The 25,471-nt window shown below is 44.2% G+C and overlaps 1 protein-coding gene across 1 annotated transcript in view; it reads right to left on the bottom strand.

The window, feature by feature from the left end:
* The window catches only part of SLC12A9 (solute carrier family 12 member 9), a 681,455-nt gene that overhangs the window by 356,645 nt on the left and 299,339 nt on the right, over positions 1-25,471 (bottom strand). The window contains exon 6 of the mRNA XM_069646063.1: positions 20,609-20,716. Within this exon, the coding sequence (XP_069502164.1) occupies positions 20,609-20,716 (108 nt within the window). The remainder of the gene's footprint in view (positions 1-20,608; positions 20,717-25,471) is intronic.

Here is a 25,471-nt window from a genome sequence, read left to right as displayed (position 1 = left end):
AATGTTGTTCCTGTTAAACCTATGCAAATGCTCTACTTGGAATATATGATTATGCGCTTTTAATGGTATAGGGCATTTGACTGTGCGCTTTCAATGGAAAACACGCTACAGCAGCCATCGCACTTCAGTTTGGAGCCCATTAAGGAATACCAGCACTTCCCCCGAGATGCAAATGACTGGGCAGGGTGTTTTTTATTATCAAGTCACACAATGAAGAGAGAGGATTGCAGGAAAGTGACTTGTTACCAGTTCATCTTGGGTCTTCATTCTTATTTATAACCGTTAGGATAGAATAGCGAGCATCCGACCCCACCCCAACAGACAGAAAGTACTGTAGTAATGGGGAGAACAAAGGCAGGCTCACGATCACCCTGAACTAGGTTGGGACGCCTATTTGATCACCTGCCTTTGAAGCAGAGTCAAGGTGATACAGTTGGTAAAAGGCATGGACAACTTCAAGGTGGCAGCTTGGCTCACTGCACAAATGGGATAGCGGGCTGAAGGGGCTGGTTTGCACATAATGGAATGGGGGCTTTGTTCTTTAAAGCCAAGGATGGGTCATCAAAGAGCAGGACAGGACGTAGGGATACCATGACCCAGATTCTCAAAACATTTTTGGGCGCAAGTGGTTAGATATTCTTGGATTTTGGAATAAAATGACGTACACATTTATTGTCATGCAAGGGAAAAAGTGCATCTTCTACGCTTTTTATTTACTTGTGCGACATTTTGGAAATCGGAGATCATTCATCTACTATGCATCTAGTAAATAGAGAATCTTGAGACAGGAGCCATTTCACGTAATTCCTATAGGGCAAACTATTGTGTGGATATGCTCATATCTTTGGTCCATGTAATATGGGGAACACGTTACACAGTATCCATAGGTTACACTACTTCAAGTAGCGTTAGAAAAGTACATTGGCAGAAAGAAAAACAGGCCTCAGAGTGTACAATTCTCACATGACGTTCAGCAAAGAAGAAAGACCGGTACGTATTGCCACCTTTCCCTTGGCTAATGGTCTAGTTGCCAGAAAAGCTTCAGTACAGTCAAAGAAATGAAATATAGCAAAACAAAATGTTCCCACCCCCTCATTGACTTTTGGTGTACTACATGCAGCTCCCTGGTTGCAAACTGTCCACTAATTTAGGGGTACAAGTCTAAAACAAAGACCTTACAAGCCATTTATGACTTATGTTATCCATTTGCTGGTGTTTCAGAGTGTCTGTCACGGTCAGCTTCCACCATCAACCGATCAAACAACCTGCAGATCAAACTAACCAGAGAGCCAACACTGGTCTCCTCAAACACCGCCTGGCAGACAAGCACTCTGAATGGGCTGTGCTCAGCCATTTCGTGCTCACTTCCTAAACGCCCTCAATAATGCAGCACAGGCACCACATCCCCGAGCGCCTTATCCCACACATTAAGGATCGGTAATGAGCACCCAGACTGAAGCACCCCAAGCATTGCATTCCTAAGCATCCGGTAATTTGTACTCATGGCCACTCCGTTCATACACGGAAGACGGATGAAAAGCAAGCAACCCTAAGGGGCGCACATGCTCAGCACCCCTTAGCAACTCCTGGTCACATACAGAGGCAACCTTTATTGTATCTGCATGTGTGTGCTGCAACCGCCCTCCTTAGAATACCTACACCTTTCAGGGTTTAAGACTTGGCATGGCTAAATTCCCTATACACCAGTCTGGACTTGGCTACAAAAGACAGGGGATTGCCAAACTAAATAAAGTACTTGGACTAAGAAAAACAAAAATTGCAGACATTATTTCAAATACTTTGGCTTTCCATTGGCTCCACAATCGAGCTCAAGACCATTTGCCTGGCTACCAAGATGGTGCATGACCAGTGTCTAATCTACCTTCCAGGCACTGAACATACACGAGGAGGATTGGTAATAGCAGCACTGTTGCGAGACTTCTGGAGACCAACTTGCAGTAGACCTGCATGGTTTCACCAAAAGGTAGGCACACACTCACTGGTAGTGTGACCGAGCAATTCGGCTGCTCTGGTTAGAGGGGGAGAAACTAGTACAAAGTAAAGTTCATTCACAAGGGAGACCGTGTGAACGATTGTCCACACCGTATATACTGTAAAATATATATAAGCATTAATTTAACAAGGAGAATGTGCATTAAGTTCACAGGAAAGGCACAGTAATTATATATTAAAAACACAAACAGTAAGGTGTCCAAAGTGGATACGACCTACAATTTTAATAAAAAATCAGTTACACAAACGCATCACAAGATGTCAACACAGTTACAATGGCAGTATGGGAGGGAAACAATCGTTAAAACATGCTACAAGCATTACCAATTATAATGCACACTGCTCACTCAAGCAGACCAAACCTAGCTTCTCAGCAACTGTCCAACAAGAGAGAGTCATGTAAACCGGTTAATTCATTTAGCAGCAGTTCTAATCAATAAGAAAAGTTCTCCCATGGATGGACATTGAACAGATTAAATAATTGTTGCTACATATTGGTAAATAGGTAATTACAGGTGTCCAGAGAAAAAGGGGAGGCGCCAGCAATCTGGGGGCTAGCGGCACCCCACATCAGATTCATACTTCCAGGTTTCACTCATGCAAGTAGTAGACTCACCCTGACTGCAGAAACATTTGTTGAAAAAAAATTCAATATCTGTTTCTAAGCAACAATAATTCTTCATTTAGTACCTTGTGGGGATATGTTCTATCCAGAATAATGTGTTAGTGGGTCTTCTTAAATCTAGAGAAGCTTAGGTTAGCTAATGATATTCATCAGGCTTGCATCTACCCCTTCTTAGAGGAAATAATTCAAGGGTGAAGCATGTATTCCTTCATGCGTATTATAGACACTGATGGCATTTACAAAATATGAAACAATTGTGTAAATATACGTGGCACTATTTCGAAAAAGGAAACCACACTTAATGTGTTTTGTATGTTATGAGAAACATAAGAAATTTAAATGGTCATTCTTCTTCATATATTCAATTCTCATTTCTTAGAATTGAACAGCCTTACTACCTTTGTCATTAAAACATCACAATTCCTTATCCAATCTTCATGTCTGCTTACAGGCCGTAAATTAGGCCGTAAATTACTGTAATTGGGTTCCCCTTCAGATATTACACAAATTCTGCCCTTGCTTATTCTTATTAAGGTAACAAAGTCTTTAAACAGTTACTAACAAAGCTTTCATTATGTAAAATCTAACAGAATAAAACAAAGCAAAAAAACTGCATTCGATTTAACACCAATGTAAAATTCTATTCAATCTAGCATCACTGGATTTCCATTGAGCTCCAACATCTCTTGGGTTTCTGCGGCCTTGGCCTCTGTATCGCATCTGGCCTGTCGTGCATCCTTTATATTGCCTCCATCAGATCTGTAGCCTCTGGTCTACCTATCATCCCTTCATATTTCCTTCCTTGTCCGATTAGGAGGTTGCTTGGACATGGTTAACCATCACTCAAAGCTCAAATGCCTATGGACGCTTCACATGGATAGGTCTCAGTATTTTAAAAGAAAAAGGCATGGGTAATTCTGGTGGCCATCCAGGTCCTTCCGACTGCTTAGAGATCTCCATTTCAGCACAGTTAGAGATTTTGAATATTAGAGTCTCAAGGAATATGTCCGCTGTAGCTCTTGGCCCTAAACCAGATCACTTTGTTTCGTACTTAACAGAGAAGGCAGTGTCTTAATTACTTAACTAATGCAGCAATTACAGTAACTCTAGATCACCCTCTGCTAACGTGCAGTAGAACATTAATTTTCAGCCCATTATCTTACTTGATAAAGCTCAATTTCAGCGCTACGCAGGGCGTGTCAGTGTTAGGCAAGATTGTATGCAGTACCAATAGGGTGCACTACAACAACCCTGACCTCCTGGCAGTAGTAACCCAACCTTTGGTATAAGTCTGTACTACACAGGTTGGTAGTGTGGACGAGTAGCCAGCCTTACCTCAAGAGGGGTCAATGCGAGTTGTAGGGGAGTTACACAGAGGTTCACAGTGACAAGCATTCAAGCAGACACTTACATACATGGATTTTTGATAATACAATTAATTTATTTACCAGTCAGTTAATACAAGCCTTCTTCAGAAGGGAACACTGTAAAACACCACACACATACTTCAAAACTACACAATCTCCTAGTTAAGAATCAGTAAATACCCATTTGGGATGGCATACAGCAGAGACCTACACCCTCAGGTGACTTCAAATGCTAGGGTACTATTGGCATTAATGTATTACTGTTGGCATTCAAAATTAGTTAAGAGCAAGTCAAAGGGAAAGATTATTAGCGCAAAGATACCACAAATATTTCTAAAGTAGGCAAATACCTTCACATCCCCCCCATAAGAGTCATTCAGTTAAAACAGGCTAAGCCAAAGTCAATAGGCAAGAGTCTATGTGGACTCGAGCACTTTGAAGATGGGTAGAAAAGTCTTTGCACAATGTTTCAGAAGTCTTTGAAGAAAAATTGAATAGAGTGTATCTCATCATTCATGCATGGATGGCATCTCATGGTTATGCCTGAATGATGATTAGACAGAGCTAATCATTTTGAGCTCACAGACCAATATCAATAAATCAGGCCCTGACTACGCTGCGTTCCGTATAGACGGCAACGCCATCAAGGTCTCTAGGGAAGTTAAAACTCTTGGTTTTTACCTTAATTCTTCCATGTCATTTACTAAACAGGACAACTTCGCATCAACCACAGCGTATACCTGTAAATTAATCAGAGCAGGTAAACCCTTCCCATCTAATGACAGTTGTATGATCTTGGCGAGAGCCTTAATACTCTCCCGACTCGACTACTGTAATGCCCTGTACAGTGGGGCTAACAAAGCCATTACCCAAAGGCTTCAAACCCTACAAAATAATGCCCTCAGAGCTGCACTTGGCATAAACAAAAGGGAGCATATCTCCTCCACCAGACGCCATTATAACTGGCTTTCTACTGACGACAAAATCCATCTAAAAATGAACTCCTTGACCCACAAGGCTCTCAACAATGCAGCTCCTAGGTACCTGTCAGACAAAATAAAGAGAAAAGTATCTAGCAGACCGACAAGAACAGTCAATTCCAACTGTCTGGTGGTACCGAGATTTAAACTTGCCAAAATTGGCGGTATCAGCTTCCCTGTGATAGCGGCCCAACGGTGGAATGCTTTGCCTCACAACCTGAGAGTTGACCAACCATTTTCTCTCTTCAGAAGAAACGTTATCAAAACATCAACTCTAACAATCTGTAGTTACCACTCTAGATCACGCCGATTCCTTAGCCAAAGGGACTGTATATATGTACTATTAGAAATCGTCCTATATTTGTATATAACTTAAACATAGATGGCATCCTGTATATTAACTGCATATGCTTTCAACCATCTGCCCACACTATCAGTGTAAATATGTAAAATGTACATATATGCACCATTGTAAATATTGTAACGTTGGATACTCCAGACTTTGTAACATTGTAAGCTTTGGATATTCTTTAACCCTTTAACTGCCATGGGTATTTCCCCCCAGTGCCAGGGCCTTTTTTGGTGATTTTGGAATGTGGCCATTCAATGGCTTGTAACTTTTTTGTTACATGAGATATTTCGGCCAAATTTGGCAAGTCAAACCTCTGCGCATTCCCACAGGTGTCCTCTTTTGGGAAATGCATGGGGTTCCCCGTTTCCCTTGCTGGCTTCGACACCCTAGGCCCAAATCTGTAGGTTTCCCACATGAACAAATTGTGCTGTGGCAAAAGGCTTGGGGTTACCAGCGGGTTACCCTTTTCCTTTTGCGCCCCCGGTAGGTGCACCCACACCTCTGAGGTACGTTTTTCGTCGTGAATTCAGGATAGTGCCAGTGAATCACATCCTGTCAGCGAAGAGGTAGGAGGAAGATATGTATGGTCAACAGGGTCTAATGCAGCCGAAAGGTTATAGAGGATGAGGAGGCATTAGTCGTCCTTACCTATCATTTCGAGGCCATCATGCATGACCTGGACGTCATACCTTTTCGTCCCTGGTCCTTGTGGACTGCTTCGAGGCACCGTGCTAGTTGCCGGCGTCATTTTTCCACCCAACATGGCACCCGATGTTCACTCCTGGAAGTTGGTGCAACAGTCTAGTCTAGTCTCCTGGCTCATTCACTGGTGCACGGAGATTCATAGTTAGATGCTGCCGGAACTCAGCGCGTCTCAATGTTTGGTATGCAGGTACCTAGCTCAGCGCTACCTTACCTTGTTCCTCGTTTGCTGTCCCTCCTTGCTCCCTGTTCGGAAGAATTCTCATAAATGGGATAATTCCTCACTACCTTAGAGACCCCCAGCTCTTTTGCTGACCTTGGGGTACTTTTAATTCTGTTTGTTTTCTGTGTTTATTTCTTTGGTTATGGAGTTTTAGATAGCTCCATAGGCATCATCTTTTCATTTGAGTCCCACAGCACCCTCAGTGCAGTGACACAGGCAAGCCTTTTAGGCTGTCCCAAGGTTTAAATACCTTCTCTGGGATAAACTACTGTTTCCCAGAGAAAGTGAAGTTAAATTGACTGTTAGTCTTTTTAGCTGCAGTTGGTGGGACCAATCAACTCCAAAAGTAAGACACCTGGACATCCATCTCAGAGCTGGTTCAATTTCCAGAGTTGCTGCTGGAAAGCGTATAGCCAGGTAGAGGAACACGAGATTGTGTTTGTTGCTTTTAAGTTGGCCAAGAGCTCAAAGAAGATCCTCTGGACTCCCAGGAAGCAGGACTGAGCCTGAGCTCCCCTCAACAGAGTGCTGGACCCCAGAAGCAAGGAAAGTCCATCTCAACAGCCAGGAACCGCAGTGTTGCAATTTGCGGTAGACACGAGGAGCTGAAACACTGAAAGTGAAGTTTGCCACTTGCGTGTTTTGACCGTCCCAGTGCAGGAGTCCCCCAATGGCCTCCCTCTTGTCCCCACGACTGAAGCCCAGGAACAGTGAGATCTGCAAAGCTGCACAAGAACAGGAGTCATCTTCTGCATCTTTTCTTCATTTTAAAGGTACTGTACAAAGTCTAAGAAAACTTACTTCTTGCTGTAGAGTTGCTTGCATCTTCAAGTCTAACAGCTTGTGGCCCTACATTGATTCATCTTTTTGTTTGTTTGTTTATTTATAATGCGTACCAGACCCAAAGGTAACCAGGTGCAACTGTTAACCTCTTTAGTGCCAAGGACGAGCCATCTCATCCTTGGGATTACCTCCCTGTTGCCAAGGACGAGATAGCTTGTCCTTTCAGGCACTCTGTTTTGTGCGATCCCTGCAGAGCAGGGATCGCACAAAATTGTAATCCAACCCCCGGGCTATGTGAGGGGGAGGTTCCTCTTCATGGCCCGGGGTTTGGATTTCCTTCAATTTCACATCGGCGTGCGTAATGCACGCCGACATTACATTGAAAGTAAATTCACTGCGGCAGGTATTTTCATCTGCCACAGTGAAGAGAGAAGGTAAGAGCCCCCTCTCCCTCTGCCTCGATCTCTGGCCACCCTCTGCAAAGATTCAGATATAGATATTAGGTTGTAAATCCCACAGGACATCAGTTGTCCCTGTGATTCCCTGGCCATCATCCAGTCCTGGATTTTTACTGCCTACTTATTATTTTTTATTTATTTGGCATTAAATGGTTAAATATTACAGATAAAAACCTTTCGCCAAAGCTCACGTTGGTTCATGAAAAAAGAAAATTCTTCATTTGAGACTTAAATATTTCAGTTTCATCATTCATCAGCCTTTATGTCCGCATTTCATCATTATCAGTGTCAATTCTTTTAAATATTTCAATCACCAATTGTGTCAGTGCTAGGGTGAACCCAATTCTTGCACCACCCAGCAGCAGTATCCACCAGTCTTCCTCAGTTCTGCTTGTATTCTCATTGGTATGTTCACCTAAAAATCGTAATCTTCGGTCCCTCATTGCCTGGCAGGACATAACCAGATGCTTAGTCAATTCTACTGACTGTGCTCCTTTGCATAGTCTGCACGAGATTGCTCAATTTTCTGAGCGAGGTCTCAATATTTCTCATGTAGGAAGAAGATTTAGATGTAGTCTCATAAATTGGTCTCTGTGGTAGCAATTTGCAAAAAGCCAAAGATGCTTTGGAGGGCAGTTCAATTTCCTTGATTCCACCAGGAGTTTCCCATAATGTTTATAGCCTTTCATCCTGCATGGTGATCCAATCTTTGGTGTACAGTATTTTTTTTTTACTTTATCTGTGTTCTCCAGCAGGGTTCTGTCATTTAATCCCACATCTAGTAGAATAGCGTGACAGATGGCTTTCCACTCGATGAGCGTGGTTTCAATATTTTTGCCTAAGGCTTTCTTTAGTGCCACAAAGCCAGCCTTGGGGGGTGGGAGGGTCATCAATGCACTTTCGTTATAGAGCAAACGATTTCCACGTTGTGATCGCACTGAGTGATGTCAGGCCCAGCTCCATCCGAATTGCTTGGATGGGGGTGCCCATGGGGAGGCGAGGACTCTTCCAGAAAGCACCCTCCCGACTGCCGATTTTAAACCTAAACCCCACCCCCTTCAACACCAAATCTGTCCTGATTGGTCCCCCGCTAAATAACCACTCATCCAACAATGGCTCAGTGATATGCGCCTAGAAGTATATGTGCCTAGAAGTATTGCAGCTCTTGGATTCATCAAAATCCATAGGATTCACCATCAAGCCTGACCTTCCAGAAACACAGCAAAGGCGGCCCAAATACCCTGGCTCAAAATCTCAAACATTCACAAAATCAAACCCTTCATTCCTCCACAGGACATCTGGTGGTCGTACAGGCCTTTGTGGCCTCACACACCGATATGGGTAAAGCCCTGCTGACAGGGCTCTTAGCCGCTCACTTGGATCTCCCAAGCAGCCCACCGGGCCTTACTACGGGTGTGCAGAAACGTGACTGAAACACCACATCACTTCTCAACCACACTGGCTTCCCCTCAGGGCAGGATAATGTTCAAGAATGCATGGTGTCTGGGGTAGGCAGGAAGTGAGAGAGGTGACCAAAACTCCCTGTGCCTAGTCTCCTAGGAGACCCAAATGCACTCTGGCGCGACAAGGACAGCCACCCTGCTGGGTGAGTGGCAGCTAGGCTGGAATGAATGGGAGAAAACTGTTTAAAAGGTGAGTCTCTTGGCTTGGAAGGCAGAGTCGACCACTGGAACGAAAGATCCGAAGACGAGCTGGAAGAGAACGGCTGCTGCAACTCCTGGACCGCTGGTTTGCCCGGTGAAGCCCTGCTGCAGGTTCGAATTGCCAAGTTCATCTCAGCAGAGAAGCCCTTCAAGGACGACTTCTTCCTTTGAGTTGGTGGGACCAATTAACTCGTAAGCCACCTAGATAACATTCTAGGAGCTGGTTGTATTTCCTCAGAGTGCTGCAGGAAACCGAATAGGCAGGGAGAAGGACACCAGTTTGTGTGCTTGACGACAGCTACCGGAATCGAAGATTGCTAGTTTGCCAGCTTTGTGACCAGTCCCCGTGCAGTGCAGGAGTCCCCCAATATCCTCCCTCTTGTCCCCATGACTGAGGCTCAGGAACAGCGAGATCTACAGGAACTGCCAAGAACAGAAGTCTTCAGCTGCCTCTTTTTCTTCAACATAAGAAAATGCGTGAAACTTTGGCAACTTGCAGGCCTAGTCAGCTTGTGACCAGACATATAAAGCTTTCTTCTATGAACTACTTCTGAGAACCATGGCAAAGATTTTTCCGTTTAACTACCATAACCATTTGTACTTATACAAGACTCTAACCCATTGACTTTGGCCTACCTATTGCATTGGAACAACTCCTCTGGTGAACTTAAACTATTTGCACGGTTTAAGAGTAATTCTATTATTCGTTTTATTAACTTATGCCTTTTTGCTCCTACTTCAAATGCTCTGAATGCCTTCAAAGTAGTTTAAATGCCTCAGAACCTTATAGTGTGAAGTGCTGGAGTATATTTTTGTGCAATATTGATTGCCTCTTTTTAGTGAATGTTTTCTAACTGATTGTGTAATAAATTAAGTGTTTTACCAAGAAACCTTGAGTATAAGAGTCCATTTGAATACTTGTGATTGTATTACAGCTCACAGTCCCTCTTCAGATAAGCCTGGCTGCTTAGCTCGCTACCAAAAACTGTGTGGTACAGACTTATACCAAAGGTTGGTTCTGCTTACACCTGTAGTCATTGTTGTGTAGTGGTCCCAGAGGGTACTGCATGCAAACTTTGCCTAACACTCCCTGTTCCTTTTCTATGTCCTCCTGGTTTCCTGTGATATTCCGTTCCTTCTGTGGCCATCCTTTCCATTCAGCTTTTCTATAAGCTGATTTCGCAAGCCGCTGCTGACGGGTCTCACACACAGGTTTCTCCTCCCAGAGGTTCTCCTGTCTTGGCAGTCTTCCAGGAATCCCCTTGCCAAAGTGTTTTCCCTCAGGCAGGGTGGCGTCTGGGGAGGCTCGCCCCTTCCTTCACGAGACAAACAGAAACCATGCAAGGAGAAATGCGAAATCAAACACAGGTGAGCCTCACATCTGAACGCACAGATTCGGATACTGGCTGTCTCAATGCTACACTTGGGCTGGAATCCCACCAAAGTCTTGGGTGTTGTAGTAGTTTGATTCTGGCAAGTAGTTGTGTAGCAACTACATTTTCCAAGATTTTGCTGATATGCAGGAGGTTCCTAATTGTCAGGGCCAAAACCAAGAACAGACCTAGGCAGGGGGTGCAGAGGGGCATGGTGGGGGCTGTGATGAGTGTACGAGTTATTCCCAGAAAAGTGTATCCATTTAAAAGGCTGCTGTGCCCCTTCTGCAGAAAAGCAGCCTTCAGAGACTACAGTTCCCAGCATGCTCGGGGGCGCCGCGGGCCAATCAGGAGTCCAGCAGGGTGTGGCTCGTCAACGCGCATGCGCAAGCCCCGAGGCACGGGGCTTGCGCTTGAGACTTCGGAAGGAGAGGACGTGCAGAGCCCAGCTCCTCCAGAATCACTCGCGAGGGGCCCCGCCCCGCCGGAGAAGCAGTTCGGCCCCTCGCTCCTGCAAGATAAGTTCTTAAACCCATCTTGGGAATCAGAGGGATCGGGGGAGAAGCGCAGGGGGCTTTAGCCCGCCTATTCCTAGCCCCTGCGCCTACCGAAAAGATAAGTGCGCGTGTATCTTAGACGCGCCGCCAATCTGTTGTGGGGAAGCGGAGCGTACGAAAGGCTTGAACGTGTGTTCCCGCCTCCTGGGACCAGGGAGAACAGGGGGCACGGGAGGCGAAAACACATGTGGCAAAGTTTCCGCGGCGGTCTGAAGGAAGACCCCTGTGGAAGTTAAATAACGGCATTTTTTCCACATCAGGAACTAGTGGAGAAGCCTCAGAAAAGAGGCGAACTTGGGCACACTGAGAAGCCCGTGATTTGAGCTCGGGTGGCAACAAGAAATGTTGTGTGTTTGTATGTGTGTGAGGAATGAATGAGAATATGGGAATGCAGAGGCAAAACCCTAACTCGTGTTATTTCTTTTAGCTTCTTGGACCTGCACTGAACACTACGGACCTGCCACAAGACTTGACGGCTTCATCACGGAAAGGACACTGAAAACCAGAGCTAAGTGTGCATGCTGAAAATGCTAATCAGTTGTGCACTGAACTAGGTGCATGGTTTTGACTTGTATGTAGAATTAATCAGTGGGCCTCAGTCTGACTAAGTGGAAGTGGAGTGTAAATAGCTACTTGGTACCAAGTACAATTGAAGGCGTGCAACAATCAACCCTTTCCCCTAAATTCCCCGTCCTATCCACAACCACTACCCAATCCTCAATCCGGTTTTCCTAATATTCCCCCAACCTATCCAATCAACGAGACCCTAACCCTCCTTCCCTGCTCTGGTCCGGGTAGCCTGCGTAAGCTTCGACTTGCAGGCTCCACGACCATAGTGGGGGTGGTTGGTACTGCGTCGCTCCTGCGCCTAGGACCAGAGTGCTCTGACACTAATGGTGCAGTAGTTGGTGAAGTTGTCTGGGTCTACAGTAGGTTTTTTCAAAAGAGGTCTATGAATCCACACTTGGGGTTGTCTGGGAATGACCCTTTAGTGAGGGTGGCAGCAATATTTATGAGGAGTGCGTTGAATACCAGGCCTGTAAACTGTTTGATGAGGCCAAGATAGCATCAGAACAGTAGGTAGGTTTGAGGGAGGCCAGCGATTTAGGAGGTCAAGGGAGAGGCGAGAATTTGGTCCAGTGGGGCATTGCGAGTACTGTGGTGCAGAAGGCTAACGCTGGAGGAGGGGGATTTGATGATGTTGGATTTGGTCTATTTTTGCAATGAAAACGTTGTTGAGCCAGTCACATTTTTCCTGAGTTGCTGGTACCTCAGGGTTTTCGGGAGGGTTTGGTACAATCATTTTTTACTTTGTAGAGGGCTTTGCAATTGTTAGAAGTTGCCGCAATGGTGGACTAGTAAGAGTCTGTGGCCCTGGTGATCAGAATCCCAAGTTGGTGTGGAGAGATTGGTGGGATCTCCAGTTACAATTTTTTCACCACTGTTACTGTAGAGCTCTGGATTGAGCTTTTGTTGGGAGTCAAGCCCGGGGGTGTACCAACGGGCAGATGGTTTGGTCGTAGCGTGGCAGGTTTTAAGGCCACATGAGTGTACCATTTTCATAGCAGGGTTGTTGAGGGATTCCCTGGGGTACGGAAGACTTCAAAGTTTACTTTGAGCTTTTTGACCAGAAAGGTTTTGAATGAGCAGTGCTGAGCGAGAGGGTCATTTAGCCTGGCCTTTGTGGGCCATTGTCGAGTGGGCGAATGCTAGGAAAGATTTTCGTTTTAGTGATTTCCTCCCATTCACTCTACAGGACACCCTTTCTTTCTGACCCGTTATGAACGGTGCCGGTGCTACAGGCATCCCCATACTCATTGAGCCCTAAGGGGCTGCAATGGGAATGGGGATATACCGGCACCAGCAGCCGCGAAAGGGCAATTACCGGGTCCGGCAGGGCTGGAATACCCCAGTAATTGCCCATTCGCGGATGCTGGATTTTCATGCCGATATGGAGCCAAGGCTACCTCCAACCTCGTAATGAGGTCCAATGTCTCTGTTTGCAAGTTTCTTGCATTACCCCAAAGTTAAGTGCTGTTAGGATATTTTGTGCACTTATAACTTTTTCGATATTGGTGTTTTGGTTACTTTTACAATGTGCCTAGGATGAGATGGTGGCAGCAGTTTTGTTTCTACCTTTTTTTTACGTTTTACTCATGCACTTTTGTATTTATTTCAAATTGCTACAAAGGGTGGCAAGCAGTCCAAGATGGCCATCCCACAACATTTTTGCTCGCCCTTTGAGGATGTTGTTCTTTGCCCTTCTTTCTGCCTTCTCAGGTCAGGAAATGCCATATATGGCATGCCCTTTACCAAGGAAAGGTTCTGCTTTCGGGGAGCAAATGGGTGGTCCATCAGGATGTTTTCATCCTGGGTGTGTTCTAGCTCCTATTCCAGAGAATAACGTGGCATGAGTTATGTGGCACCATGTCTTGGTTGGTGAGAGGTCCTTGTGGTTGGCATGATGAACGCCATCCATCGTACAGGGACCACCAACAGTATCGCGCTATGACATCATGCCCCAGAGAAAACGATGGCCTAAAGCAGGAGCATGGACAGAACGAGCAGGCTCCACTGTTCATTCTGAAAGAAGGTACCGTTTCCAGTGGATTATATATTTCAATGTTCCACAATGGAAACGGAAAACACATACAAGTTCTACTTCATATTCTTGATGTTGATTATGTATAACAGGAGGTGGTGGAAGAGCTTGATGACAGGATGAACTATCTGGGTGTACTGCTTTAAACAAGGATGAGGGGAATACCGGATGTATGCGGTGCCAGGTCAGAGGTAATTGAAGCTTGAATGCCACAGGATTTTCTTATTTAGTTTCAAAGGTCCAAAATATCTGGGAGCAAATTCTCCCTTATGGAGATGGGATGGTAAGTACTTGCTGGATAACCAGATATGATCTGTTACGTGATACAGAGGGTCAGGATTATGATCAGCATAGTGTTTGACATCTCCTTTGAGCAGTAGTAAGGTTTGATCGAGCTTATCTCTGGGTTTCAAGTAGTAGAGATATGGTTTCTTCTACCACAGGTACTACATAACTAGGAGTGGGCAAGGATAGAATCCAAGTAGGCTATTCAAAATTGCAGAAAAACAGTGTCATACCGACTGAAGAGTTATTGTAGGTTCAGGTGTTACCTATAGAGGTAGAATATGTCAGGAGGATCCCGTTCTGGCTTTCATCCTTTCAGCCTTATGTTCTTGTATGCAAAAGTCGATCTGAATGACCATTTGTATTTGGGCTTCAAGGGTGGGGGGTCCTGGAAACCTTGACAACTCATCCTTGAATTACTCAAAGTCCACAACGATATAGCGTCATACAGGCTCCGTTAGAACAGGTAGCTTGATGGGCCAGATGCCTGAATTTCGTTGTACAGGTCAGAATGTCCATATTTCCTTGATGAAAATCTTCTTGCACGGTCAAACATTTGTTTTAAGGCTTGTATGAATGCATCCATAGAGTTAAGAACTGGATCGTCATTTACCACCATATTGGTAGCCCAGGCTAGTGCACTTTCTGAAAGGTGGGTTACCACTTTGGCCCTCTCCGACTGAAAGGAAACATAACGACATGTGAATTGAACCGTACAGTGTCCAGAAATTCCTTTAACCTTTTGGGGGTCCCCATAGAACTTGTCCACCATAAGTGCGGTACCAGAGGCGGGAGGAACACCGTCACGTAACTGAAGGGCCAGTTTCAATACATAGTTGTCATTTTTTTAAAGGTCTGTACTTCCACTGAGAGGTTCTGAACTGCTGCCATTAATTCCTAGAGCTGTGCCATGTTAGGCTAGTAGGTTGGCCGTTGCAAGCTTTTAGTCTTTTGCTTACCCAAATCTTTGGAAGAGGTTCTTCTGTGATGAAGATGAGGTCTCTCCTCACCCAATGCCAGGGCTGTCTAATGAAAACAGAACGGCCTGTCAAGGGGAAAGCAAAAACCCAAGAAAAAACTTGAATTGGTGCAGAGTTGAAGTCCGGACGTAGAGTAGAATCCAGGATAAGCAACAAGTCAGTTGTCCCAATACAGGCAAGAACATTCAGAATGCCCACAGATTACGGATGGTTAACAGAAAACTGAAGGGGAGTACACATGAAAGGAGCACACGAACAAAGGGACAAGAGTCAGGCAGGGTAAACAAGACCATGCAGGCTGAGATCTGGGAGAGCTGAGGCGCAAGTAGATGGATAAGCAAGGCACTGCAGGAGAATAAAGGAAATTGTGAAGAGCGGCACGCGAACAGAGCAAGGAGCATTACCGGCAACGATGAAGGTGGCAACGCGAATCGCTAGCTCCATCAGGATGTTTTCATGTCCTGATGTGTGCTAGCTCCTCCTCTAGAGCGCAACGCAGCCTGCGTTACATGGCACCATTTCCTGGTTGGCGAGAGGTCCTTGTGGTTCGTAGATAGACCACGGGTGGTATTGCGCTTTGACAACAGCTTCCAAGTGCTCAGCCGTCTAAGGAGGAAGCCAGCTCAGCAGAAAACAGTCCCACAACGGGACAATGACCAGTGGTATACATACATAAATAGTGGCACCCTCGGATATCCCAAGTGGACGATCTGGGGGTAGTTGAGGTTTCAACCACCTTCTGAACTCCTACAGTGGCCAAGAGCCAATAAGAAGGTTTTGGCCGGTGGCAGTGGTAAAACGGTCCAGAAACTGTCTTGGTGAGTAAGGTTCGACCCCAGCAGATGTGGGGGATACAATAGGAGACTTCTGGGGATCCAGAAGGGAAAAACATTTTTTTAAATAAAAAAAACAAACACACATTATCTAGAGCACTATGCCTAGCCAGAAAGGCCAAGCAATGTTTACAAAATAGCCAAAACTGATGGAATTGTGGCATACATCTCTGTCAGGTTATTAGACCTCCACCTCTTTGCAGATGAAACAACTAACAGTGCATCAGGGTAGGACAGAGCCTTAATACACTTCCACAAAGGGGCTGGCTAAAGGCCCTCCAGAGAATCACTAAAAGGGGCTAAAGGTGGTCGGTAAATCGGCCAACCAAAATCGTTTAGACACCTCCACAAGAAGTGAGAGGGATAGTCCAGGGATCTATAACTGGTTTAAAGCAGCTAGGACCAATATGGAGGCTTATTAGGTGCCAGCAAAGAGCCCACATGGTAAGAACAACCATTTTGAGGCCAATAGAACACAGAAGACATGAAATACAAAATGGCTGAAAGCAGGATTTCAAAAAAAAAAAATGATATATATAATATATATATATATTTGCCCCCCCCCCCAACCCCAATGACTACCCAAATCAACTCAATACCATTCTATAAGGTGTAAGGTAAAAGGCACACAATATCTGGCAACCAAAAGGATCAAGGTACCAAAATGGGAATGCTGCCTTACAAATAGCACAGGATGGTATACAAATGATCTAATGCATATCGAGAAGAATCACTGTTCTGATCACTTTTTAATAACTGTGCTGTTTATTTTAAAACGAATCCTTACATGTTTTAATCAAAATCGCTTCATTTTAGAAATCATATAAAATATCATGTATTAACTAAATGTGTTAACATGATGGACATTTACTTAGTAAGTTATAGCAATTTTGTCCATGATATGGCATCTATAGGGGAATCTGCATTCTGGCAACGCCTTACGAACACAAAGTCAGCAGTTGCAGATTGCTACTTTCAGAGTATGGTTGGAAATAGTAAGAACTTTGAATATTTTTATATGAATCTGTTCGATACTATGGCATCGACCCCAGTAGAGAACTGTGATCTTTGTATGTGGAATTTTATTAATGTTTAATGATTAGAACAATAAGTTCAACAAGTTTGAACTGAGTTTAACTAACTTAAATTTTCTTTTTAGTTAGGTAGATAAGTGATAATATGAGATTGTTTTTTTTTTTTGGTTACAGTTGTTTCAGTCCTGTTTTGCATTTTATTTTTAACTTCTAATGAATGTTTAAGAAATGTATTATTATGTGTAAAGTTTATATTTAAACTGTAACACATTATTAATAAAAATTAATTATTGGACCCACCCAAAAAGACAATGTTGATATGCATTACTTAAGAGCATATTTACAGGGTTCGAAATTGCCAGGAGCAGAGCGCTATAAGGGGAGCCTGGTTAGCTTAAAGCGAACACCTACTAGGGGCTACTTTTGACTCCTGAGGCAGGTTTTGCCATACAAATCTAGCTAAGTGATCTTAACTGTGTATGTTTGGTAATGTATATAAAGACGACACTTAAGGGACATTTAGAGTATATCGGATAACATTAAATCGACAAAAAGTTAGAGTTTGCATCCTGCGCAGTTAGATTTGCTCTGCATTCTGCACTAGCTCCAATTTCCCAAAAGGCAGCTTCTGGCCAAGTGGTTATGCCCGATACCCAGGAGCTGCTTTTTGATCCTGGTCAACAAATCCCAATTTCGATCCCTGTATTTAGCCTTCCTATGCAACACGTAATTGCATAGATATGTTAAAAGTATATTCTTTTCATACTTCGGGGCCCCCCACCTGTATAAAGCGTGGTAGGAGGAGAGTGAGAAACGGAACCATCCCAACCCCACTATGAGAGAAGCAGTTATTATGGTACTATTAAAACCCAATAAACCGGTAGAACAGTGCGGCTTGTACAGACCCCTTTCACTGATTAATTTGGACCTCAAGATTTTTTCCAAAATGTTGTCCACTAAATTATCACCGTATATGGGTGTCACAGTTCATCCTGATCAGTCAGGCTTCATTCTCGGGCGCTCTACAGCACCCAACCTGCACCGCCTCTTTAATATACTGGCCTAGATAGTCCCAGAGGCTCAAGCGGTGGCAGCGGCACTCGACATGTAAAAAGCCCTCGACTCAGTAACCTATCTATGACGTCCTTCGTAAGCGCAATTTTGGCCAAACTTTTCATCATGGGTGCTGTATGCGTCTCCGTCGGCTAGGGTTATGATTAATGGCGTTTGTCCCCATTTCCCATTGCTAGGGGCACGCGGCAGGGTTGCCCGCTGTCGCCCTGTTCGCCTGTAATTATCGAACCACTGGCAGATTTAATCAGGCATAAACATCGACACGGAGGGATCAGAATAACATGAAAACCTGAAATTATATTTTTGTATGCGGATGATGCAATACTTTATGTACAGGAACCCCAGCACCACTTTGCCCTGATTATGAGGGACGTTATTGCCTTTGGGGATGCATTGGGGCTCCTCGTCAACTATACCAAGTCCGAGATCTTCCCACTGACGGATAGGACGACAGAGCCACATGATTTATTAGGGCTCTCCCGGTCACCCCGCGAGGCCAGGTACTTCGGGGTCATAGCGACCAGCCATCTGTTAGGAACTCATGGTAGTAACAGTAAAGACAGACACAAGTGATTACAGTTCGAGGGTGTTTATTAAACTGTATGCAGGTTGGAAAAATGCCCAATCTACACCTAAATCTAAGATGGGAGCAAGCGTCAACCATCAAATGAAAATAAAGCAGTCCTAGTGGCATTGTCAAATAAAAAGGGCCTATACTAAGAAACCTATTGCCAAACCTTACAACTAATACAAAAAGGGTTTGGGATAGTTTAGGAAAATAAAGAAGTGTTCACAAATAATATGTCACAATGTGGTAGCCTGGATCTTCCTTCTCCACATTTTTGAGCACACGGTAAGGTGGGATCTTGGAGCACAGCACACACTCTAGCTTCCTCAGCTAGAGTCGACAGTTCTGTTCCAGCTTATCAGGAGCCTCGATGGCCAAGTCTTGTTTGCCTTGAAAGTATCTTGCCTTTGGGAGCCTGACGTGTTTAAACAAAACAAAAGTACCATCAACAAAAATGAAAGTTTGTCGTCTGGTTGTACTTAGGGTGAGGATTCATCACCCTTGGGTCGCCCTTTTCTAGGTGCCGACCCTTGTTCCGCGTGGTGTTGGGCGATTGCCTTTCACCTGCCGGATCTCCCTCTTCCGGGCTTGGATCCTTTTTTTTCCCTTTTTTCCCTTTCCATACCAAGGCCTTCGGGTTGTGGTTTCCTGGTCCCGAGGGCCTGATAGGTTTACCAAGGAAAGAACTAACAAACACAAAGTTCTATTTTACTTCTTTCTCAGGTGATGGATTTACCCCTGGGTGCCCCTCTTCCGGGTGCAGACCCCTCGTTGCTTTCAGCCTCCCTCAACCAGGTTCACTATGGCTTTTCTCGGGTGATGGGTTTACCCCCCCCGAATCCCCCTCTTCCGGGCGCAGACCCCTCTTTGCTTTACTTTAGACTTGCCCCCTTCTCGTCAGCATCCCTCTTCTCGGTTCACTCTTGCCAATTTCACATTTACTTTCTATATTCAAGGAATTCACTTTCCATTGCTTTCGACTGTACCAGGATTTAGCTTGACCTCCTGTACGACCACTTTGACCTATCTTGTCGACTCTATGGCCTTCTGGTATCTGTAGTCCACTCCGACAGGAATTGACCAAGGTTTCTCGGGGCAGCACCCACGTGGTACCGGTCCCCTTTTGCAGCTGGTCTTCCCTTTACAATGTTACTTTCGTTAAACTTCTCTTACTTTGCGACTTTCATTTCACCACAGCCCGGTCCTTATTGGCTCTCCCTGCGACTCACTGGCTGAGATGAACCGCTTGGCTTTCTTGTTTACTTGAGTCAAGGCCGGTACCACGGAAGCAGAAGTCTCCCTCACTCCAGCTTATCAGCATCGATATGCTCCATATACCGTTCACATCTACTGCAGCACACGTGGGCTATTGTCCTCAGTCTTACAATTCTTTCAGTGGAGGGTCTGCAGGGTTTTGTTGAAAAGGGCAAGGTTGTGTCTATCCTCGTCAGCCTCTTGATATTTGCTATTTTATATTAGCAAGAGGCTGACTAGGAGAGACACTACCTTACCCTTATGGCCGGGAGACATTTTTCAAGGCGTTTGATGCTGGCATAAATAACTATATGGTATGCCGGCTCGGCGCGCCTTAAATGGGATACCCCATCCATAACATTCTAAACCGCATGACAAGTTTGCCTGTGACTCTTGATCCCGTTGCTCTGAAGATAATTGTACATTGTTATACAGCCAGTATCCGATGTCGACTGCCCGTTAACCTGAATATGTATCGATATGTAATTGGTATTGTTTGTGTATACTGTGTCACCAAGCACTTGCATAAAAAAAGATGCAACAACAAAAAAACATACCTTCTTTAAAGCCTACCGTAGACATCCATATAAGGGAAATTTCCTTCAGTTTGTGCTGCCAGAGAACATGATGTTAATGGACTGATATATGGCTGTCGTTATCACAAGATGGCCACAAAGTACAAGCGTAGGTGATGGTCCATAAAAAACACATTTGTATGACATTGCTATGAGGTGCAAAGCCTCGACAATGGCAGTATGAGTACAGAACTATTTCAAACAGGACATGGGACAGATTTCCACCTCCCCAAACTACATGTTTGACATTTCAATGCGTCAGGGAGTGCTAGTCCAGATTTCCCAGACATGTTGGCCCAGACTTACCTGACATGTTGGATCCTGCCATGATGCCTGTACATCCATTGAACATCACTGCAAAGACAATGGCAAAAGTCATCATGTTGTTGGTGGTGTAGTCCCTGGAGTAGCTGGCTGCAAAGCAAGAGAAAAACATTGTTAGACTCAGACTTTAGCAGCTAACTCCACTCTCCTGCCAGGTACACATTATAGAAATCATGGCATTAATGTAAAATGTCCTGAAAATAACCCTGTCTCCTTCCAAGCCCTGATCTTTCTGTTGCCTTGCAAAGCTAGTTGAGGTCATAGGAACAGCAGAACAAAGGAACAGCAGGGGGCAGCTTATTTTACTAGACTATGGGAAGTGTCGGATTGTCCGTTCAGGGAATTGACCAATTCCCAACATTGCTTTAAGTGGGCCGATTTTATCTCCGAAAGTGTGTGGGACGATTTCCCTGCAGCAGCCCTTCATTAAAGTTTTACTTTTTTTTAATTTCTCGCTGAACTGCACATACCAGCTCTGTAGTGCCACAGGCCTGCTCCAGCCCAGGTCGCATGGCAACGGACCATGAATTAAATCCCCAGGTCCTCAGACCCATTCCCGTCACAGGCGAGGCCTGCCGCTCTTCAAAGCCTGCTTCTGACTGAGACATGGGAGCCTCGGAGATAAAAATGACTAAACTTGGGAAACCGAAGGTAAGCAAAGCTTAAATGGTGTAGGAGTATATATATATATATATTTTTTTTTTTTATGTATTTGGTTTATTAGAAACCTTTACAAATGCGGTGAGGGGGTTGGCTGTGCCACACACACAAGTGAAGAAAACATTTAAAACGCAAATTAAAACATCTACCAATTTCGCAGCTTGCACTGACATAAAACATTTAAAACTTTACAAAGTGTTTTCCTTTTATTGTTCCCTTCACACTTTATTCTATGCAGTAGCAGGTTTAAGTTCACTTACATCCTTCAAGTCAAACAAATTCCATGAATTTATAAATGCTATAACAACCACTGCTTCTGAGGTTCTGACTGTATTGAGCAATCTTTTCCACAACTCTTTCACGTCATTTACACCTCTCACCTTCATTTTATTCCTAAAGAATGTATTTCGTTCTTGGTTTAAGGCCTCACATTCCATATACAAATTTTCAATTGATTCTAATCGACCCAATTCCTTTACAGAGTCCTCAGCGTGTTTCAGTTGAAGCTATTATTCCACGCCTTATTAGAATCTCCCCCGTCGAGAATAAATTCCAACGAAGTCTCGTAATTAGTGATCCATTTTGCCCCACAGAATTGCTTTAGATAAGGTGCTATCTCGCCTCTAAGTTTGTGTTCGTGGGACAGATGACTTAGAGAAGGGTAACTGTGGAACGAGTTGGTGGTATACGTCCAATCACATTTATATAATCCCCTCTCCACCTTCTTCGGATTGTCCCTCAACACTCCACTATCGAGACCTATGTCGCTTACGATGGATTCACATTTGGCTCTTACCTTTCCCAGGAAGGAGTCCCCATTATTAATTTCTTCCATTCTTTGTTTCAGGGGGAGACTCATGACCATGTACAAGTTGTCGGTATTAGTGGATATGATTATTTGATAGAGATACAGGCACAGCCAATTCACACGTACCTTTAAGAAGAGGAGACCCAGCTCATAGCTTATTGCGGCTCCCGGAACACAATTCGGTACCCCAAACACATTATCCCCCTCAATTGAGTCCAACCATGTGTTAAATTTATCAATCCATAACTCAAGGCCGTATGTGAGCTTTTGCTACCTCCTTCCCGTCATAGAATTCTATTTCCGCTTAGATCGAGAATTTTCCAAATCTCTTATCTACGTGTAGTAGTTGGTTGGCCATAGTCTTGGCCTTGATACCAAGAAGATCTTGTATTTCCTTCATCTGCGCTTTCGAGGTGAAGTAAAATCCCCCCCCCAAATAAATATCCTACTAACCCCTCCAACTAGTTGCTCATCAAGTTGCCATATGGTCAAGGTATGCTTCCCACCCCGCTTGAGTTGTAGAATTTTAGTTTTTGAGGGTTTAATTTTGATGTCGTTATTTTTTGCGCATTTAGTAACAGCACAGAACCTCCTAATTCCAACTCGAGAGCAATCGAAAAGGAGGAAGTCCTCGGCATACGCTACCCATGCTGTTTACATGGCCCCCAACTCGGGTGCAATCAGACCTGGCGAGACTAGTTCTTCCCCAATGTCCGAGACGTATAGGTTATAGAGGCAGAGAGCCAACATGCATCCCTGCCTCAAACCCATGTTGATGGCGATTCGGCGATTCCCTAGGAAAGATTTCCTTTTTGGTCAAGGCGCATGAAGACGCCAGAGTTTTCATGCAAATCAATTAACAGACTTAATCGATCCTGTGGAAGGCCCCATTTTATCAGCTTTTCCCATAGATTTGAGCTGTCTACCCTGTCGAGGGCAGCTGATAGATCAACTGAGGCTATAAATAGGCTGAAATTCTGTGTCCCCTTCGTTCTGTCTTGAAATTCCCTGATCACTGCCCCACTGATATTGGTTGAATGGCCCCTCTGGAAACAAGTTTGGAATTTGTTCAATCACCCGGAGGACGCTGCCCAGTCCTCGAGATAACGTAATACGAGAGCAGCAAAAATGTTGCTATCTATGTCCAAAAGTGAGAGATCTATATTTTGTCGCCTTTCTTAAATATGGGTACTACATAAGAGGGTTACCAGACATTTGGTCGAACCAATTTGGTCGAAAACCAAATGGTCGAATTTTTTTTTTTTTTATTTTCACCCCTTTTTTTTATTTTTGGGGGGGTCCCCCCCAACCCCCTTTTTTTCTCTAAAAACCCCTTTTTTTAAAAAACGAAAACCCGAAAAATAAATATATAAATAAAAAAAAAATTCGACCATTTGGTTTTCGACCAAATTGCGTCGACCAAATGTCATTCGACCAGTTTCCAGTCGACCAAATGACTGGACACCCATAAGAGGACTGCCAAGATACAGGTATCACATCGCTATCCAATATGCTTGCAAACAAAAAAAAAAAGAAGACCACTGACCAAGTGTTCGGGTCACTCATTAGGAGGTCAATCGAATTCCACTTGGACCTGGAGTCCCTGAGGCCTTTAGCTTCTTTATAATGTTCCTTATTGACTGTGGGTCCACTTCAAGCTTCTATTTAAAGGGTGTGCCCTGTAGCTGGTTGCTCTTTACACTCCCTGACTGAACTTTGTTTGACGAGTACAGTGACTCAAAATGATTGACCCACGCACCCTCTGACACAGTGTTCAGCTGGATGGTGGGCTGGGTTTGTGCAAATGTATTTACTGTTGCCCAGAAAGTGAGGGTAGGTTTGTTGATCAAAATTATGAGCATACCTTCGGCATGACTCTGTTCTAGAGTTGCTCTATTCTGTTTACAGTTTCTATATCCTTGTTTCAATAATCGTGATGTTATTTTTTCAATTTGTTCCAATACGAAGAAGTGGTCAAAAACCTTGACATGCCTCGATTAAATCTGTACGTATTCCCTATTGCCCATTTCAGTTTATTGCCACCACTATTGGCAATAAGATCTTTTAGGGAGCTGGTTCACACTGCCATATAGGTTATCTCAAACTTTGTGCAAATCATGCTATGGTCACTCCAGTATTCGGCATCACTTCGATGACTGAGCAGACATTGACGAGTGTATTATCTGCAAAGACATAATCGAGTACCGAAATACTGTTTCCTCACTGCCATGTATGCTAAGGCTTCCCCGACACTATATCAGACTTGTTTATCATGTTCAAACCTAAGGACGTCATCAATGCCACCCATTTTAAACCTGCCAATGCCTTAAAGTCAAGGCAAAGGAATCAGACAACTTTGCATAGGTCTTCCCCTGGAATAGAATCGGGGCAGTTTGCATTTAGGTCACCTGCCACCAACACAAGGCCATTCTCGTTGGACATTTTCCACGTCAAGATACACTCTTCAATTTGGCATAGCAAAATATCTAGATCTGCCACCCCGTGCCAATAAATATTTATTAAAAGGAAGTTTGGAAGTGGATTTTTTTATCTTTAATTCTACTGCTAGAATTCCAAAGGGCATCTTGTCAATCTGCACTGCCCCCAATCCTTGGCCTGTACGAATTGCTGTCATTAAGCCGCCGGAGGACCTTCCCACATCTCCTGCCCTTGCTGGTTCAAAGAAGGTAAGAGTTTATATACATGTACGAGAATTTTTCCAATTGTGTGGTGTGTTACTGCAAAGTGTGTTCTTGTTGTGTTGTTCATTCATTGACAGAAATATCCCAATCCTTTGAATATATAGATCTGTACAGAAATATTCCTTAGAGAGAGCAATATATAGCAGCATATATTGTATAACCATTAATCATGATTAAACCTTCATATGGTCTTGTGGTTCAATGCTTGACTGGCCCTCCAATTTTTCACACCATTGCCAGGATAAACGAAATGCAGATTCTGCTCCATAGACCAATATTTGCATCACCTTCTGTTTATAGAAGGATATGATGGGTGCTAATGTAAATTTGACAAATCTACGTTGGAATATTCAGCCTTGGTTGATAAAAGGAGCCAGTCTAGACTGCAAATACTCCAGTTGGGCTGCCTCACTGCTATTCCTATTCACTGTGTTAGTCCCAAGTAGATTATGGAGTCCACCGTCCCCAAAGGAATGCCCTCCACATACATTTTTCCTTGCTCGATTTCCCCGCTCTCGTCAAGGCTAGTATTTTTGACTTTTTGGAGTTCATTTTCATACTATTCAAGTTTAAATATAGTCGAAAGGCTTCTATACGTCGCTGGAGCCCAATTGGAGTACGATCCAGAAAAACTAAAATCGCCCCAAAAAGGATCCATGGGACTACTATTCCAAT

This window comes from Ambystoma mexicanum, chromosome 1p (genome assembly GCF_040938575.1).
Source record: "Ambystoma mexicanum isolate Mex_15411 chromosome 1p, UKY_AmexF1_1, whole genome shotgun sequence".
In the NCBI taxonomy this organism is placed as follows: domain Eukaryota; kingdom Metazoa; phylum Chordata; class Amphibia; order Caudata; family Ambystomatidae; genus Ambystoma; species Ambystoma mexicanum.
This window is presented reverse-complemented; position numbering and strand designations above follow the sequence as displayed.